Source organism: Pelmatolapia mariae, linkage group LG8, assembly GCF_036321145.2.
Source record: "Pelmatolapia mariae isolate MD_Pm_ZW linkage group LG8, Pm_UMD_F_2, whole genome shotgun sequence".
Lineage (NCBI taxonomy): Eukaryota > Metazoa > Chordata > Actinopteri > Cichliformes > Cichlidae > Pelmatolapia > Pelmatolapia mariae.
In genome coordinates, this window is record NC_086234.1 from 6466687 (window position 1) to 6485161 (window position 18475).

Below are 18475 nucleotides of genomic sequence, written 5' to 3' on the forward strand. Positions count from 1 at the left end.
ATTGCTACCTCCAGTTAAAAGCTCTTTGGGTTTTAAAGTGTGTCTGTAGAGACTTTGCATCATTTTAGTGCTAGATAACTCCAAATGATGCATTTAGCCAGAAGGCTGTTGACATTTTACAACTCAACTTGTAACAGGTAGCTTTTGCAGTTGTTTCTCCCGAGTTTTTTTCCCCCTCATCTTTGTGGTTTTGTGTTGCTGTCTCCAAACGAAAAGGTTTTACCACCTCACAAATGTTATCCTCCCCACTATGAACCAGAATATTTCAGTTATGCTAAAATATCATCTTTAAAATTTGAATAATTGCATTTTTATGCAGTTACAGTTGTGATCTTAAGGTGACACAATATCCAAAGGTACACTGGTGGGCAACTACTGCTCTAGCTCTCTGTGTATTAATGCAATACCTTATGCACACTGTATTTGTTTACACTCATCTCTGTCATTCAGATGGTGAGCTCCTCTGGAGTCCGTCTATTTTGGCTCACCATTATCACCGTGTTATCTGCAAGAGGGTCTTTTAAAGCTCAAAGGTATGCGGCCATACCTTGGTTGGTACCATAAACAGTTTTACCAGCAGATGGTGTAGCTTCACCCTTCCAGCTATCCCTTAAACTGCCCTCCTGAATGACGAATAGTACCTGGCTACAACGGGTCAGTCTAATTTGAATTAAGAAACACTTGATTAAAATTCTCATCACTATTCAGTAACATTTCTTTCAGCTGTGTTAAAGAATTCTCAGGACTTCAGTTTGAATATTATTATGAGTATTTATTAAGCAATCTCTTCAACCACAGTCAGGTTTATGGATTGAATAGGCCTCGAATGTGAGAGGAATACAGCTCTTAAAAATAAAACAAAAACAAAAAAAAATCCCTAATGCGATTAATTTAAAATAAAAACACCATATCCTTATATACAAGAGGATGGGGTGGGCATGTGCAAGAGGTGCATGGGGTTTTGTGGGGCATGTATGATGGTGGGTTGGTACAATGGGAACATCTCTGAAGGTGGGGTAGAAAGGAGGGCGTGTTGGGGCTGGCTTTAGTACATGTAGCCTTTGGAGTAGGGCTGAGGGCCCATGTTTTGAGGGGCTTGTTCCGGGGTGTAAGGCACCCCCTCGTCCAGGTGCGACAGAGGCACTGTGTCCTCCTCGTTGACGTAGCGCTCGAACTCGGCCTTCAGGCTGGGTCGCTGATTGTCGGGGAAGGCCAGGGAGATTAGAGCCTCGGGCTCACACACGAACTTGTAAACGTAGCGCTCCCCAGCCACCTAGAGAGAGAGAGAGGGGGGGATTATTTAAAATGAAATACGAATGCATTTGTAAACTAATATTTCACAGTTTCTGTAGCCTCTAAGGGTGGCAGAGACCAAGCACCCAGTATAAGAGAAAATTGGGAGATGTATATAAATATAAAAGGAAATGTGTTATGTCCACTTTGACCGAGAACACCAAACTGTTTCCTTTTCTTTAGCTATCCAGCAAGACGAGTGCACAAGCACATTCCTATTCCAGGGCGTCAGATACTTCCTTTCTGTCTTAAGTTGTCACAGACAAATGCACAAGATGCCTTTTCGGAATATTGGGTGTGAGAGTTTATGTTCCTGTTTTAATGGAGGATCCAGTGTGGTGAAATTTAGACAAAGGGCACATCTCAAAACCAGCACCTCTCCAGCCTTTTACTGAGTGAAAACAAAGCAAATCAGTGTATTTAGTGTACTTAGACATGGATCCAGGGGTTCCTTTGCAAACATTCATACGTGACAAGTTGCAAGAGGTCTATTTTTTAATAACTTGCCAGTGCATCAGGCACTGACATTAAGGGCATTTTTGTGCATCTTTGACTGCCCTCTGACAACTGGAGGTGCTGTACTGAAAAGCTATTTGGGATTACTTTGGTTCCCAGTAGATTTAGTGCTGGCTGCGTTTTGTACCTTTTGCATGATTCCCTTCTCGTAGTAGTAGCGCAGAGAACGGCTGAGCTTGTCATAGTTCATGGCTGGACGGTTCTTCTGCATTCCCCACAGCCTGGCAACCTGAGAAAGAAGAAATAAATCAGTTAAAAATGTGTTTGCATGCTTTTAAATAGTGTAAAACATAACCTTCCTCAAATTACATTTCAAGAAGATCGAGTCTTTTTGCCCTAATAGTTGGACACAGGTAGTTAATTCCACAGGTTGCCCACTAGAGGTCCTCAGTAGCAAGCCAAACTTCCTTCTGCTATTAAATTTGACAGTGTCAACATGCCAAGACCAGGGCGAGTCCTCACATGTGGATTCACTTCCTTTTTATGTAACCATTACCACTTGAATGCAACCAGAGTCCCACAGTGTTTGCAGTGAAACAGGAGTCAGGGCGGGTTGTCGGGGGCAGGCCATAAAACACAGCCCAAGATTTGAACCCTGGGCTGATAAAGCAGCTCTCCCTCTTATAGAAAATGAATGCCTCACATTAACACCCCCCCCCCCCCCCCCCCCCCCACACACACACACACACACACACACAAGGGGAAATAAATCAAGGAGTTGTGCAACAGTGGATAAATTTTCTGTTGACAAACACCTTGGATGTAGGAAGAAACCGTAAAGCTTGGGATGGGATTGGGGGGGGCATTGATATTCATGAGTCAGGAAGACAGGTTGTATCCCACAGTGGCCCAGCAGCCCCGTTTGATCTCTGAGTGCGCTCTCAGCTCTAATTGCACTTGTAAAACTCTTACCCCATTCATTTTTAATGTACAGTAAAAAGATAATGGAAAACACAATATAGGCCTGTCTGTATTAGGGCCCACCTAAATGGAGGCGCTCTGATATCCAATCAAACTGCAGACTTAAACATTGCAAAAATGTCTGGACTTAAGAAATGTGAGGAGGTGAGAGAGAACAGGGGTGTTGGATGTTTCTGTGATAGTGCTTGTCCTTCATTTATCAATCCAGTACGTGCTGAATAATGTATGGGGGCCTAATGGAAGATGGATCAGAAAATAGGCCTATGAGGAAAGTGGCCAAATCCCACTTCTCATTGCTGTAATCTAGGTAGCACCTTCAAACCCTCACTAAATTTATTTAAAGAGTAATCTTATCATATTAATGTCACAATCATTATCAGTGCTATCAGTGGACAAGGCCACACAGTAATGTGTTAAAAATAATGCATTTTATATCGCAGTAGTCTTTTTTTCAAACATTTAAAGTGATATTGTTACTGCAGACAAAGCTCCAGTTAAACTAGAACTTTTTTTTTAAGTTACCCAACAAAGTGAGATGTGAGATCACAAATGTCTGACACTCACTGGATATTAAAGTCTCTAGTACAAAGACTCTGCAGGTTATGGACCACTGAATCCACAGCAAGTCAATGGACATCTTGTTTCTGGCTTCCAGCAAGCTATACCCCAGCAAGCACCCTTGCTTTAAACCAAAGGTGATTTCTAGTAGTGAGAATGCTTCTGAACTGGACTCCTGTTGTGTGCTGCATGTTCCTGACTTGATTTACCCAACATTTTACAAAGTTTACTCTCTGGCTACAAGTCTGAATTTACTTGCTAAGGGACTTAGCAAACTGAAACATAAAGATGTCTCTCTTAAGAGCTAGACAGCCTCTGCATCTGTGTATGGCCATTTTCAAAGATGCATTAAATCTAGTTTATTTATGTAGTGCTGCGCAACATCTTATGCCTCAGGGTGCTTTAAGGTAAAGACCCTACAACATTTGAGAGAGAATCCCAGGAATCAGACAATCCCCTCTGAACAAGCACTAGGTGACTGTGGGAAGGAAGAACTGCTGTTTAACAGGAAGAGACCTGCAGCAGTGATCGAATGAGCTTCTGAAGGGTTGCCCCTGTACTTCTGTAAACAAAAGTGTAAAAGATGGACGTGACTACTGGACCTTAAAAAGTTTAGCAAGCATGGCTGTGCCTTAAACCTTTGTTCTTCGTAATGGCCAGCAGGGGGCGGCTCTTCTGGTTTCAAAGAATTTCATTTTGTATTGAAGTCTTGGAAACAACCATTGACTCACTTTAACTGGGCTGCCAGCGAACTCTTTCCTGAGGATTTTATGGGCTTAGTCGTTAGTTTAAATCCATGTGACTACCAGTGATGGTGAAGAATACTGGTAATAGACATGTGATGTCTATTACTACACTACACTACACTTTTCTAAGCAGCCAGATCCTGTCTGCTGGCTATAATCAACTGTCAAGCACAAAACAGGAAAAACGGGAAATGAGCGAATCGCTTTCGGTGTGGAAGACCCTTAAGTTGGTTTGCAATTTATGGTCATTCTAATAGTTAGAAAGGATGATAATTCGGACTCTAACCAGAGTAGATAATGCCGTTTCAGTTACAAATCATTAGCCAATGAGTGTGTGGTTTCACAGTCTGATTCATCCCTTTGTTGTCAAATCTGTTTAAAATAGCAAGACCAGTGGGTGACATCATGATGGCTAGCCTGGTCGATTATAGCGCCTACAGACAACATTTCCCCACCATCTTTGATTGAAGAAAAAAAAAAAAGGTAGTTTACAGTTCAGACTTACCTCTTCTGGTTCAATTAGTTTGAATTCCATGCCACGGCCTGTCCAGGCGATGAAGTGGGCATTGCCTGGGTCATCCAGAAGGGCCACCAGGAACTGCCAGAGCTGCAAAGAGCCACGGCGCTGGTAAGGTGTACCCTCACGGAAAAGACCACCCCCTTCCTGCTTCACCTCACCTGGACGAGGAACACAGAGGTACTCAGTATGTTTATAGGCGTCAAAATGCTTTCCATCTATTACATGGAACCAGGAATTTAGAGATTTGTTGCCCTATGTGCACTGTGGTTTATCTCCAGCCAGTTAATGTGATAGTTGATATATTTTCAGCACATTAATGCATCCGACCATTAAGATTCAATCACTAAATTATGGTCTAAAGTACTTCGTGCTGTGCAAACAAGAAACGTTTGACCCCTAACAGCCTAAAAGTGGCTTAATTCTAGTAGGATAAGTACATCCGTAGGTCATCTAATCTTGATTTTTTTTTCCCCCCCCATGTTTGCATACTGACGTAAACCCAAATCCCCGTAAATGTCAGCTTGCAGCTAAAAAAGCCAGAGCATGTTGAACTAGAGGCAAATAGAGATAAAAGTAAGGGGCAGTACAGGGCAAAAAGAAAGAAATCAAGCTTACTACTTAGTAAGGTAAATGGACACTGATTGGTGTTTGGTTCTCGGTTGTTTACCAGGTACTTGATATGTTGTACACAGGTGTTGGAACACGAGATGCACAGCTAAGTTACTGCTGTCGTCTGTCAGAGAACTTGCACACTTCACTGGTTCAACGAGTGCTGACGGCCTCAGGCTCTTCACTCAAGCTCCCTTAGCATCAATAACCAACAACACCATGGGAAAAGCTTGTTTCTGTGACAGAGGAGCCCTGCCTGGAGGGTGCAAGGAAACCAAACCCACTAACTCAGTTTCTGATGACACCGGGATCCTTCTGATGTGTGTATAATATGATAGACAGTAAGGCAGTAGTTCCCAACTTTTTTTTTTTCTTCGTACTATGATGTACCTCGGTTTCCAGCAGTTTCATTTTCTGCAACCACCATGACCCCACATTAACCAATTAGCATGCAGATAAAATGGGAAAAATTGGCTTCTGTGTAAGTAAAACTAGATGTTGTTTTACTCCATACTGTCAGTATACTGTGAACATTAAAATGACATGTGTAAATAATAATTATTGCTGCTCTGTTCACTTCGATTCTAAAGTGCAATTCACTTTCTGCAGCAAATTGCAAATGTATACCACTTTCTTGCTTTTTGACCATCATTAAACACATTTCTTTTTCTTCTGCTTAGCCATTTACTTTTTTTTTTGTTTTTTTTAAATAAACCATTAACCTTTCTGCTCAAACTTGTTAAGGTCCACTAAAATTGTAAGTCGAGTTAATCCTTTCATGTCCCCCCACAGCAACTGTAGTGATACCCTTGGGGTACTTTTACTTCTGGCAGAGAATCAGTCATGTAAGAGATTGAAGTAGGTGACTGTGTTTCCTGTGATTTTCTTTTCTTCCTGTTGTCACTAAGTAACACCTGTGTGCTGTGCATTTGAAGTTGTGTGTGCATGCAGAGGGGATATGTGGTAAGCAGGCTCACCTTCGAACTTTTCTGGAACCACACGGGAGTCATTTTCAAACAGATAGCCTAAGAGAGAAGGGGGGAGAATTGTGTCAGTATTTCAAATGGCCTTCATCCTGGCACAACAAGGTTGTTCATCTCGAACCAGTGGCAAGCTTTAAATATTGTTCAACCAAAATAACTCACAACATTAATGCCCTTTTAGTATACTATATTACTTGTTTAACAGGGGGACCATTTCACCAGGGCAAGACCTGTGATATCTTATATGCTGAGTGCATCTGAATGAGATTTCAAATTGCCGAAAATGGTCTTGCAAACAATGGTAAAGAAGGGAGGGCTTGTTTTCCTTTTTGCTGGGGTGTGCTTTTTCTAGGACTTATGTTTATTCAGGGATTCTTGAGGCAGGGGTGAGGCGAGAGCCTCTGCCAATGGAAACAGACACACCACTGGTTGGCCAATGGAGGCACGCACACTCTAGGCCGGTTAGCCAATGACCGCAGACCTCTAACCAGAGTAGATAAAGCTTTTGAGACAGGGCAGATTGGGTACATGCAATTTCTGTATACTGACATCACTTTAATTCCTTTAACTCCATAATAACATTTATTGGAGGCCTTTAAAGGGCATTATTGCAGTAGAATGCAAAACATTCACATTACCTTCATTGCCATGCTGGGGGTTTGGGTAGCCCTCATTGTGGTGGTAAATAGAGGGACATCCAGGCACATCTGTAACAGAAACACCGAGCTACAGGTTAACAAAATGAACCGACATTTAGATTATGGCATAAGGTGTCATTTAGAAATCCCTGTAAGGTGTCAAGTCAAATTAAAATGCAAGGATGGCTGCTAATGTGCTTTCCTAAGCACTACCTGTTTGAGAAAAGTGGGTGTATTAGATGGATTTAGTGGGATCATTGTGAACCTGCAAGGGCAAATGCTGCATTTATCATATCACTTCTCTTGTCCCTGGTGGTATTTTTAGGCCATGAGCAAGCACCTCCACCAGACCAGAAAAGTGGTACAGTATACAGTGTCTGCACTTTGTCTGGGCACATCGTTGGCTTGCTCAAATAGCAGAATTCACCGATATAGATTTTACACTGCTCCTCATAAACCTTCCAGCAAAATTCTCTGCAAGTTGGGACAGTTGTAAAGTGCATTTCACATGTAATGTGAGAATATTGTTTTCCAGTTCCTGTGACCGAGCCACTAACCTTTGTCTGTGTGTTTTTCTCTTTCTTTGGCTAAGCATACAAAAAAAGGTGACTCATTGCCTATTATAAGAGCTTGTTTGTCTGTTTTTACAGTCTGTCAACTGTATCAATGAGCCAAGCAAGTGCATAAAACTGAAAGGTGCAGCTCTTTGCCTCTGGCTCTGACCGTGACTCACTCCTGGGGAATGCAGCTGCAGCTCTGTGACTGTGATAAGATGCCACTGGGGAAAATCAAACCTCCATTCCAGGGCAGCAGCGCTCGATCATACTGTAAATAATATGTCTGCCAGAGATGGCAGGCTCTCACCAGGGATTGATGGGTAGACTGGGTGTGAGAGCACTGGGGTTAATTGTCTGCTCCGTGGCATGACCATTCTGCGTCTTTGATTCAACACAATAGCAGTGATTAAGCGATGGAATGCCAATTTGTATGTGAAACTACAAGTCTCATTATCTACCCGGCTTTTAAAATGAGACTGTATACTTGCGGCATTTGACTGTCATTGTTCACATTGTGCAGAGTGAAAGAAAACACTGATGGTGTTTTTTATTACTCTCTTTCCATTACGTGCTTCTGACATCAAAATTTTGGGATAGAATTTCTTACAGTGACACTGTAAATCAACAGAAAATAACAAATAACTGAAGGAAAGTATGTCTTCAGAACTGCCTGTATGTATGCAACCTTGCAGATGTTGCGGCTGGCATGGTTGGGTTGAAAACCTCAGTATATGATCAAGTTGCCTTTCAACGGCATTTTGTTGATTTATCAGTGCAGAAGCTCAAAGATTCCCTGATTATATGGGAGGACATGTTGTATAGGAGACTACTGCAGTGAGTACAAGCAACCTCAGTGCCACAGATGGCTCACAATACAACCAAAAGAGGTGACCAAAGTAGACCTCTAAGGCTAAGGTGAATTTTACACAGAGCACAGCCATACGTTCGGCCGAATTGAACCCTTTGGCAGGCTGCTGGTTTTTGTATGCTGCACATCAAGAAGCTCAAGGAGATTGATCTACAAGTATGTAGTATGTACTACTTGATCACTTAAAAAAAAGAAAAGGCAATAACAACTGTCCTCAATCATTGCTTAGGACATTTTTGGGATGTGGTTTCTATCAGGTAAATGGATGCTATTAACCATACGTGAAGACTCCAATACAGATTATTGGTCAGCTGCCTAAAAGAAACATCATTTTCCATTTAAATGTTTGGATTTTTATTGACATGTTAAAAAAAAAGGTTCTTTTAGACCAGCAGTCCCAAACCTTTTTTGAGCCATGGACAGGTTTAATGACAAACAGTATTTTCACAGACCGACTTTTAAGGTGTCGCGGATAAATACAACAAAATAAAATGATACGACCAAGACAAAAACTGTGGTATTTTGTAAATATAATAATAAACGTGAATTCGCTGTGTAATTGTGTAACTTTATTAGGAGCATCCTCCTGAAGTGCGCCAACAACATTGAAAGTAACATCCTCCTCTCTGCCCCTTAATGCTCTATGGTCGCTATGGTAACGCGTAAATATTTCTTTCAAAATAAGACACACAACTACAACACGGGAAAAGACCCAGGGAAACCAAGTTAACTACAAAAAAAACTGAAAACCATAAATTTCACACCTGAGCCACAACTCTCACGGCCCGGTACCGATCCGTGGCCCGGGGGTTGGGGACCGCTGTTTTAGACCACCTGAGATCCAGTGACTGACTTTTCAATACAGATGTGAAACACTGCTCAGTAAGAGAGAGAGTACATGTTCTTGAGTGCAGAAAATTTACTGGTAATCACATCCAAGTTTTAGGCCCCTGTCACTCACTATTATCCTGTGCACAGTCCAGTCACTTGTTGTATAATCGTCTACAAAAATAAAGATAAACTTTGATCTTTCATGTCAGATCAGCCTCTGGATTGGTTCAAACCCATATCAGAGAGAGTCTTTTAAGGAAACCCCACCAAATAAAACTTGGTCCTCCACCTAGCAGTTATCCACAGAAAAACATCCTTTGGTACTTTCCCCCATTTCTTTCTCAAGGTTGTGTGACTCTTGCTTTTTTTACAGTAACAATGACAAGTCAAAACAGTCATAAATTCTGTTTTCTTTGGATTTCAGCCGTTTTCAGCACATGTGCACATGTGGACCGCTGTCAGCCCTTTAGCCATTTTAATACAGGTGAACGAGGATGCTGAGTGTTACATTTCTCGCTTATTTTAGATTCAGGGAGAAGCCAACAGAAGAGCTACTTTGTATACTTGCTGCTGGTAGTGCTTGTTGTTAAAGTGCCTGAGCTGGCTACCCCACCCCTTACCTCCCCCCATTACCCTTCCACTCCCTCCCCTCACCCACTCCCAAAGCCCGGCCAGTGAGAGGTTCGAGTTACTGTGGCCACGCTCATTTTTCCATTATGAGTTCATCTGCCTGCAGAAAAAGGAAGCCGCTGGTGCAACATGAAACCCTGGAGCACTCCACCGGGGACTCTAGTCTTTCCAGTGCCCTCCATTTTCTCAATGAAATTCCTCTGCCTCTCTCTCACAGAGAGCGGTGAAGGGAGGGAGCAGGATAAGGAAGGAGGGAGGGAGGGAGGGGTGTAGCTACAGCAGAAAAAAACATTTTTTTTCTCCCTTTTCACTGCAAAGTGTCAGAGGGTTGAAAGGAGGAGTTTTGGAGGCTAAGAGGGAGTTGAGTAGGAGTGCAGATACAGTGAAGAAGTTTGTTTGCCTTTTGGACATTTTGTTCTAGAGTAAGCAATGTACACAGGGGAGGGTTTTCAACCCATTGATTTGCAAGCAGTCTAACAAGGAGAAATGCTCTATATTTGCCATTTTGAGTCTCTCAAATGCTTTTTTTCCTCTAATATGACCATTAACTGGTTGTGAACTATTTTCTGGACCAAAAGACAAAAAAGATTTAGGACATGCCACCCAGGTCTTGGAAATTAATAGAGTAAAAGAATTTTAACATACTCTTCAATTGTGTCTTTTGGCTCTTGTGCAAAACCTTTACATGCACAGAAAAAGAAAACACAGTTGTGTCCATGCCAAACAGAGTTATAATCTCCCATTAAAAAAAACCAAAAAAAACCCCCAAACAAAAAACAAAACAAAACACTGTATCATTGTGCCTGCAATGCCTTGTTTGCAAAGAATGCTTTTTATACAGTCCTTATCTCCATCACTATGTAACATACTGGCACAATGTGTCTCACTTTCCCATCTGTTTCCTTCTCTCCTAATCTCTGTGGTCACATCCACTGCATTTCAAGATGGATGAAGTCCCAATAAAGCTTTTCTCTTCTTTTACATATTTTTCAGTTGAATTTGTTAAACAGTCGAACAAATCTGACTAAAGCAGCTGTTACTTTCAAGTCATTTTTCAGTCCATGACACTGCTTAAGTCCTGAACATTGACATCTCTAATCAACACCCAGTAATTGGGTGTTGATTACTTGAATCACTTAGAGGAAAAGTTGGAGATGTCAGAATGTCTTAGTGTTGCTAAAATGTTTTTGTTAGCAGAGCAAGTGCTTAAACAGTGTTGTCCTGTTTTTGCAATGCCACCTGACCAATCAGAGCAGATTTGTCTTTACTGGTGGTCCTTGGACAGGAGCTAAAACGATGCGTTTCAGACAGATGAATGTCTTTATTGCTCACCTGGTTCATAGGTGTAGTCTGTGGGCTCCTGCTTGACCATCATGTGGGCTGGTGGGAACCGATGTGGGTGCGAGTGTAACTGTGGGTGTGGTCCATGGCCATGGTTGTGTCCGTGTCCGTGTCCATGCCCGTGTCCCTGTCCACTCACATGACCCGGCCCTGCCATATGGGCTGCCCGCTCATACAGCGGGTCCATGTATTCTTGCTTAAAGCTTTGCTGCAGGTAAGGCATGCAGGGGTCAGAGTGCTGCCGGTGGTAGCCAACACCACCACCACCCCCTCCGCCCCCTGGCCCCCCACCGCCACCCCCACCTCCACCAGTGGTGCAGTGGCCAGCTGGGGCAGATGGCATGCGCTGAAAGGCCTGCGCTGGTTGGGAGAACTGAGGGCACATGGGGTCTCCTGAAGGTCCCTGAAACCTGGAACTGGGAAATGAAATAAGGCAGTTTAGGATACATTCGTCAGGAGAAATCAACATAATATCCAGAATTCCCAGTGGTAAGATTTCAGTGCCATGTCACCTGGCGTTCATGGGGTAACTGTTGCTGGGAAGTGGCTGGGAGGTGGCAGCTGGGTTCATGTAACCAGCATCGGGCCGTCCGGCCGTGGCAGGTTTAGGGGAGTAATGCTGCTGCATGGGAGACATGGGGGTCCCTGGGCAGGAGCTCTTTGCTCCTCCTGCAGCCCTTTTCTGCTCATAGGCACTGTGAAGTCAAATAACACATGAATACACTCATGACAAAAAAACATCATGCATGACTACACATGTCACAACAGGGGTGAGCTGTTTCTTCAATGAATACAACAAACAAAGCAAACAGAAGGAGTTCATGTGCAGGGATTCAGTCAATAACGTGTGATAAGAGTTTACATATGGGTTGACCAACTTGGGCTTGGTCATTGTACACTTTTGTTGAGAGAAAAAGTAAAATAAGCATTTATTTTGTCTTTGGTAAGAGTGGATGTCTAAATATCTGAGGAGGCAATTAATCATCCTTTTGTGTCACTTCAGAGTTCCTCCCCCACTTTCATACAGCAGAAATAAGTCGTTGCGGTTGCCACAAATACTCATTGCTTGCATGAGGTGTGCTTACTCATTGCCCATCATTTAGCAGAAAAAATGCTTATAGCCGCGGACTTGGTTGCACACTTTTGATTCCAGGTCAGCCACACTGGCCCCATTGAGCGGGCAAGTTCACAAAATTGGGAGGTGTGATAAAGGCAGTTTAAGACTTGCCATTTTCATCATCATGCATGGCAGCGTTTACAAAAGTGATGCAATGACTGCTGGTATACCGCACACTTTGGTGCTGTCTCCCATTTTGTGCAACGTGGCACAAGTCTGTGCCAGCCTGCTGATTCCCCTCCACAAACATCTCTCCGATACAGATAACACCATCACAGAGAAGTTGTTGCTACAGTTGGAAAGTTTGCAGAAGAATTTCACCATCTTCAAACTTTTTTTCCTCCCTGTTTTGACTTCTTGTATCCTTATTCCAGTGTTTTTCAGGTTTACTACCAGGATTAGACTGCAGCGAGTCGAGCGCACGTCAAGCGAGAGCAGTCTCTAATGTGTCAACCATAAGCCAAAAACAACACCAAAGCTCACTGTGCACGAGTAGTGGTGACATTGCTTTTGTTTGTGCTGTTGCGTGCCGAGGCTTAAATTTAGAGGCGACGGTGGTGACGGTGCTTTTGCCCTTCAGCTTTTGAACAGTTTGCCCGAGGGGGATGAGGCTTGCAGTGATTTCCTGTATATAAAGCTTCAAAACACTTACAGACTTAAGTTCGTGACATGTCATCCTATTTTCTTTACTTTAATTGACGTTTTATTTTTTGCATTATTACTTTTGTGATCGCCATTGTTTTTTGTTTTTTTTAAAGGTGCTGTACAAAAAACTTACTTTGAAACTATCCTATATTGAAGAAACAAGACAGTTTTTTTCTGGATTGTCTTGAATAATCATGAAGGTAATTTTGATGTTTGATGGCACTGTTGATGAAGAAATCCCAGAGATAAAATATTAAAAGTTTGACAGATTTAACCAAGAATTTATCTTCATAGTGAGATAAAGATAAGGGAATACACAGTTTTTATTTGGGTGAAGTCATCCTTGACTAAACATGCACTACAGTAAATACCTGGCATAAAGGCACTGCTCTCCACTGGGGTAGCTGAAGCTCGGTTTGTGGCTACAAGACTGGCTGGGGTCGGAGCCCGGGCTCTGCGGTTCCTTCTTGATGGTGACTGGAGGGCTGTGAAATGCCACCGCTACAAGAGACAGTAAACAGAGATGAAACTTGGCGCACACACAGGACAACTTTTGTATATTCTTTTGTCATCCAGCCCTGCCCTGATACTACTGCTATTAAGCTCAAAGGCAAAAACGGCAAAAACAAATTCTTCTGTCTGCACAGGAATCTCTTTTACATGCCAGCCAAGATGCTTTAGTGACTGTCAACTGCAAAACACAGGGCAGCAGATAGACACGTATAAACACACATACACACACACACACTTACATAAACACTGACAGGGACAGGCACACAAAAGCACACATGCTCGCACACGACCACATTCCAGCAGTCATTTGAAAGCCCAGAGTGTCCTCGCCCACTTTTCTTCGCTCTTCCAGACACAACAGCAGTCAAAACTTCCTCTTTCAAAGTTAAGCTTCATGTTAAACTTCAAGTTAAACAACTGTACGGGCCAGAGAGATGTCTATGGAGCGATGAAAGCAAATGTCACAGCTCTGTTAGAACGGCATATACACTCAGCATTCTTTCCGATTTGGTATCCAGATGTCAGCCTTTGCTTGTATCCTTCTTTTTCTTTTTTCTTTTTTTTGCATTTGATGGCGAGATAAAAAAGAAAGCACAGACAGCGATAACAGATAACCTGATAATGTGTCAATGTGTTACAAAAAAAAAGTTTCAGCTTCTTCTTCTTTTTTTTTTAACTAAATGTTTTTTCCATATGATGATCCCCCAAAGGAATCTACTCAATCTTTAACACACCAAACTGTCCATCAAGCCAGACTGCTGGAGGGGACCTTTGCCTCGACGGCCACAGAAACCACCCAAAGTGGAGCTTCAAAATGTGCCGAGGGCTTGTGTTTATTATGTGAGGGGAGGTTTTCACCCAGAGAACTGTACAGGATGTTTTTCTGGTCCCGACAGGGTAAACAGCAGCAGCTGCGCACTTCCAGCTGGGGAGGCATGTATTTAAGTGTGCGCATGTGTGCAGGAGCGCGCGTGTGTATTAGCAATCTCGGCTAGTCTCTAAGTGGGCTGCGTGCATAAAAGTGTGTATCCCTTTTGTGTGTGGGTGTGTGTTCAGTGGGTGTGGAGCTGACGGAGCAGACCACACTGAAAGCTCAACCCAGGTAATTATATAGCTCGTCCATTCACAAAAAGAGGAAGAAAAAAAAGTCTGGCTCTACTGAATGAAGCCCAAAATGACTGTCTCACTAAAGCAGGAGGTAGAAAGTGAAACAAAATGGAAACTGACACAACATTACAGTGACATAAACCACAAACTGCCTCAGGGATCTGCTGTTAAGATGGAAGTCAGGATGCTCAAATTTAGAAGTATTACTTCTTAAAAAAGAAATAAAATGGCAACATTAAAGTAGTTTTCATTAAATGGTTGTACACTCGGTCAACAAACATATGTAGTCACATGAAAAGAGTTTTTATTTTGCAGGACTCTGTTCAGAAGCTTTGTCAGTTTGTTGGTCTGAAGCTTTCAGGTGTGTGCTAACACAATTCCACCCCATAGTCCTACCATTCAATGCTTAACAAACTGCCAAAAAAAAGTCAAGAGCTACATCTCAGATTCTACAGGCCTCATGTTAAATGTTAACGTTCATGAGAGTATAATTAGAAAAAGACAGATTATTTGGAAGGGTTGCCAGGCGAAGACCTCTTGGTGGCAGAGCTCAAGTTTGCATAGTTACAACTGCACAAACCACGACACTTCTGGAACAGTGTCCTTTGGACTGATAAGACCAAAGTAGAGATGTCTGGGTACAATATACAATATATGATGATTTGGGCTTGTTTTGCAGTCATTGAGACCATCTGCCCTTCAGCTAAAGCTTGGGCCAAACAAAGACATACAAGAGTGTCATCCCAAGCACAGCAGCAAATCTACAACAGAATGGCTGAAAAACCTATGAGATGGATGCAGTGGTGCAATCCACACCTAAACCTGATTGGAACTGATATAAACAAATGTCTGCAAGCCTTGATGAACTCATGTACATTGTAAAGAAAAGAGGGCTAAAATCCCTCCACAGTGACCTGAGAAACTGATGAAATCATATAGAAAACAATTACCTGAAAACATTGCTGCTAAAGGTGGTTTTTACAAGTTACTGAATAATGGGATGTACTTAGTTTTGCAGGACTGTACAACTGTAATACCTTTACACAACGCTATCTCTAAAGTAATAATAAGAATATTTAGTTGATAAAAAAAGTTGGAAATGCCAACAATTCACCCGAGTTTTTTGCTTCTTGAGTACAGAGTAACTTTTTCCGATAAGTGCAATCTCACTCACTAGTTTCACACACAGCAGGACATTTTATATATGGTCCCATTTACAGTAAAATAAGCAACAAAACAAAAATATACTACAGGGTGTGACATCAACTGCTGTCCAATATACCTTGCCCTGCCCTTGAATTATTTTCCCTCTCTAAGCATGTGTCACAGATACCCTTTTTAAACATTTCCAATAACACCTACGCATATCCAAAATCCTCTGCCAACTGCTGTGGATTCAAAGTTGCAATTCCTGTTCGAGTGTTTGTTTTACTTTAACCTGAATGCCTTTGAGAAAGCAAACACATTAAATGATAAATTATGTGATTTCAGAGCGCTGCCCATCATCATATCCTTCCTATTTTTGGTCTGTACTTACTCTCCCATGGCAGGCAGGCAGGTGAGGAAGTGTTGGCTTTAGTGGAGGATCAACAGGATTAGAGAGCATTTACCCAGATTTCCCAGACAGACGCGATGGGATTCCAGCCTCCTCTAAGTCTCCGACAGTTTGTCTGCTAGCACACAGAGGGTGGCACATGACCGCTGCTCTAATAATACAGCAGTGTTTGTCTGTTGACATCCCCATCTTTCTCTGTCTTGGTCATGAACTGCAGACAATCCTCAGAGAGTGTCCACTCACAGCTCGGCCAAGTAGAGCCACTAATGCGATTGGCAGGAATATTGCCCTTGATGTGGCTTTCAGTTCATGATGATGTTCCATTTCAAAGAGACCGGCCGGGTAACGGTGTCACCTGTACTCAGAAGGGTCTGGGTATGTGTTTGAGTTATTTGTGTGTGACCTTTCTGGAATATTAATTAATCTGGTAAATGAGCACCATGCAGATTTCTGTGTTTGTGTAATTTGCCTGCGAGTGTGACTGCTGTCGCATGGGGACTTCAATTAGACACACACACAGAGTTGGTTAAACATGAATACAGCAATTTCTGAGAGAATCTGCAGTCATTTTCACTAAAGGAACACAATCCCACTTGCAATGAATGATAACGTGTGATTTGGAAAAGCACTGTGCTGACAATGGCTTAAACATGCTGGGTCCCTTAGAAACATGGATCCATCTACACTATCTATTGTTAGTGTTTATCTACACTAACAAGTGACAATGATTTATGAAATCTGGGGACTGTTTACTATACATAAGTGTTCAGAGGCCTATTTTAAGCAGCCAAATCTCCTGTGCCCTGGGGCAGATTGCACTCCATTACTCAAATTTATCATCTTACATTTTTTAATTCTTTCAGCTATGCTAAAATGTGTGCTACTCCCCAAACATTACAATCTAGTTCTTAAGAGTACCATGACGTCAGTTTTAGGACCTGTAAGGCTCTGATGGCCTCTCTTTTTTTCTGGTTAGGGCCACTTTGTATCTTTCTGCTAAGGAAGCACACAAAGTTGTATTGTTTCAGTTTGTGGATATTTTGTTGCTTTGAATTTCTCATGAAACTTGTCATAGAGTTCTTGTACAAAGAAAGTTCTTTTTGTTTTTTCTTCCCCAAAAGAAATACCCCCACGGGCTGATGCTTCAGACATCATACAATGAGCCAAATGTATCACTTCTAACAGTTTTCACATGTGTACTTACGTAATTGGAAAAGGGTGGGTTTTTGTAATTAACCCTTAAGACCAGTTAAGTCTTTAACATATTAACTTGCATTAGATAACAAAGTGGTCCACTGGGCTGACTGGAGCTAAAAACGGCTTCTCCAGCACATCCCTGTTTCTCAATTGGGGTTAAAGTCTGGTATCTGTAGTATCAAACCCATGAGTGAAAATGCTCCCTGAACCACTTCTTCACTGTTTGAGTTGAACGAATCCTGGAATATGCCTGTGCCAGCAGTGAATACAAAAGAAAACTCCATTTAAAATGGAAAAACCTGGTCATTTCCGACCTCATTTCTGATCTCACCAAGTGAATTAACATCACATAAGACTGCCCCTACTGGCTTGTACGGTAGCCACGAGGCGTGATGGGAGCGTCACTTCACCTTTTCTCTTCTTACCCAGATGCATCCATTGATCTGGAGCAGGGCAAATCTGGATTCAGACCATACAGTGTTTTCTTTACCATTGCTCCAGAGTCCAACGTTTATGCTTCCCAAGCAAACTAAAGCCTTTAATTTTGATTAGCCTCGCTGATAAGTGGTTTTCTTAAGGCTACACAGCTGTTTAGTCACAATCCCTCGAGTTCTTTTTACATTGTGAGTGTGGAAATGTTCTTAATTTCACTGTTAAACACAAGAGTTTTATTGCTGATTTTAATGATTTTATTTCACCAAGTGTTTAATGAACCTCCAGTTTCTGACTGCATTTATTTCTCATAGATGACTATTATTCACCACTATGTCCTTCCAGGTTTAATGGACAGCAATATTAACTCAGTTTTACTTGTTTCAGCAGATTTTCGTAGTTTTTTTTCTTCGCTTGATGCGGGCCACCAATGACTAACTCTTCAGACGTGGAATAACATCTTTTCCACGAACACGGGATATGTCTTCCTACATGGTGCTTTAAGAAATAAGCTATTGAGTGCATCAGTTGGGGTTAAATAACCTGTTGCCAGCTGAAACATATTATTCACTGCAGTAATTATCCAGTGGAAGGCTCTTACCTGTTTGCTTAGTTAAATCCAAGTGGGGATTTTTTTTTTTGCCCAGGTAGTGTATATTGTTTAAGGTGCACGTGTGCATGCAGAAAATCTTCTTCTTGACACAGTAAAACTTTGATATATTAGAGCTAGAATGAAAAATTGGGGATTGCCACTATAAAAAAAAAAAAAATGTTGGGACATTGCCATCTTTAAAGCCAAGCCGCTGGTGTATCTAAAAACATAATCTGGGAATAAGTGTAACATCCAGCTCCAGGAATAGTCATTAAAACAAACTCTGGTCTCCCCCAACTATTACAA

At 42.1% G+C, this 18475-nt stretch overlaps 1 protein-coding gene across 2 annotated transcripts in view; it reads right to left on the minus strand.

Moving 5' to 3' along the window:
• Positions 1 to 779: 779 nt before the first annotated feature.
• Positions 780 to 18475, minus strand: part of etv4 (ETS variant transcription factor 4) — a 36672-nt gene continuing 18976 nt past the window's right edge. The window contains exons 1-9 of one of the 2 annotated variants that reach the window (XM_063482609.1): positions 15931 to 16055; positions 13145 to 13274; positions 11524 to 11706; positions 11003 to 11427; positions 6785 to 6853; positions 6141 to 6188; positions 4540 to 4712; positions 1937 to 2038; positions 780 to 1273 (exon numbers count right to left, since the gene is read on the minus strand). In XM_063482609.1, the coding sequence (XP_063338679.1) occupies positions 1046 to 1273; positions 1937 to 2038; positions 4540 to 4712; positions 6141 to 6188; positions 6785 to 6853; positions 11003 to 11427; positions 11524 to 11648 (1170 nt within the window). In that variant the 5' untranslated portion in view covers positions 11649 to 11706; positions 13145 to 13274; positions 15931 to 16055 and the 3' untranslated portion in view covers positions 780 to 1045. Of the gene's footprint in view, positions 1274 to 1936; positions 2039 to 4539; positions 4713 to 6140; positions 6189 to 6784; positions 6854 to 11002; positions 11428 to 11523; positions 11707 to 13144; positions 13275 to 15930; positions 16056 to 18475 lie in introns of those variants that run through there. The other variant, XM_063482606.1, reaches the window with a different exon arrangement.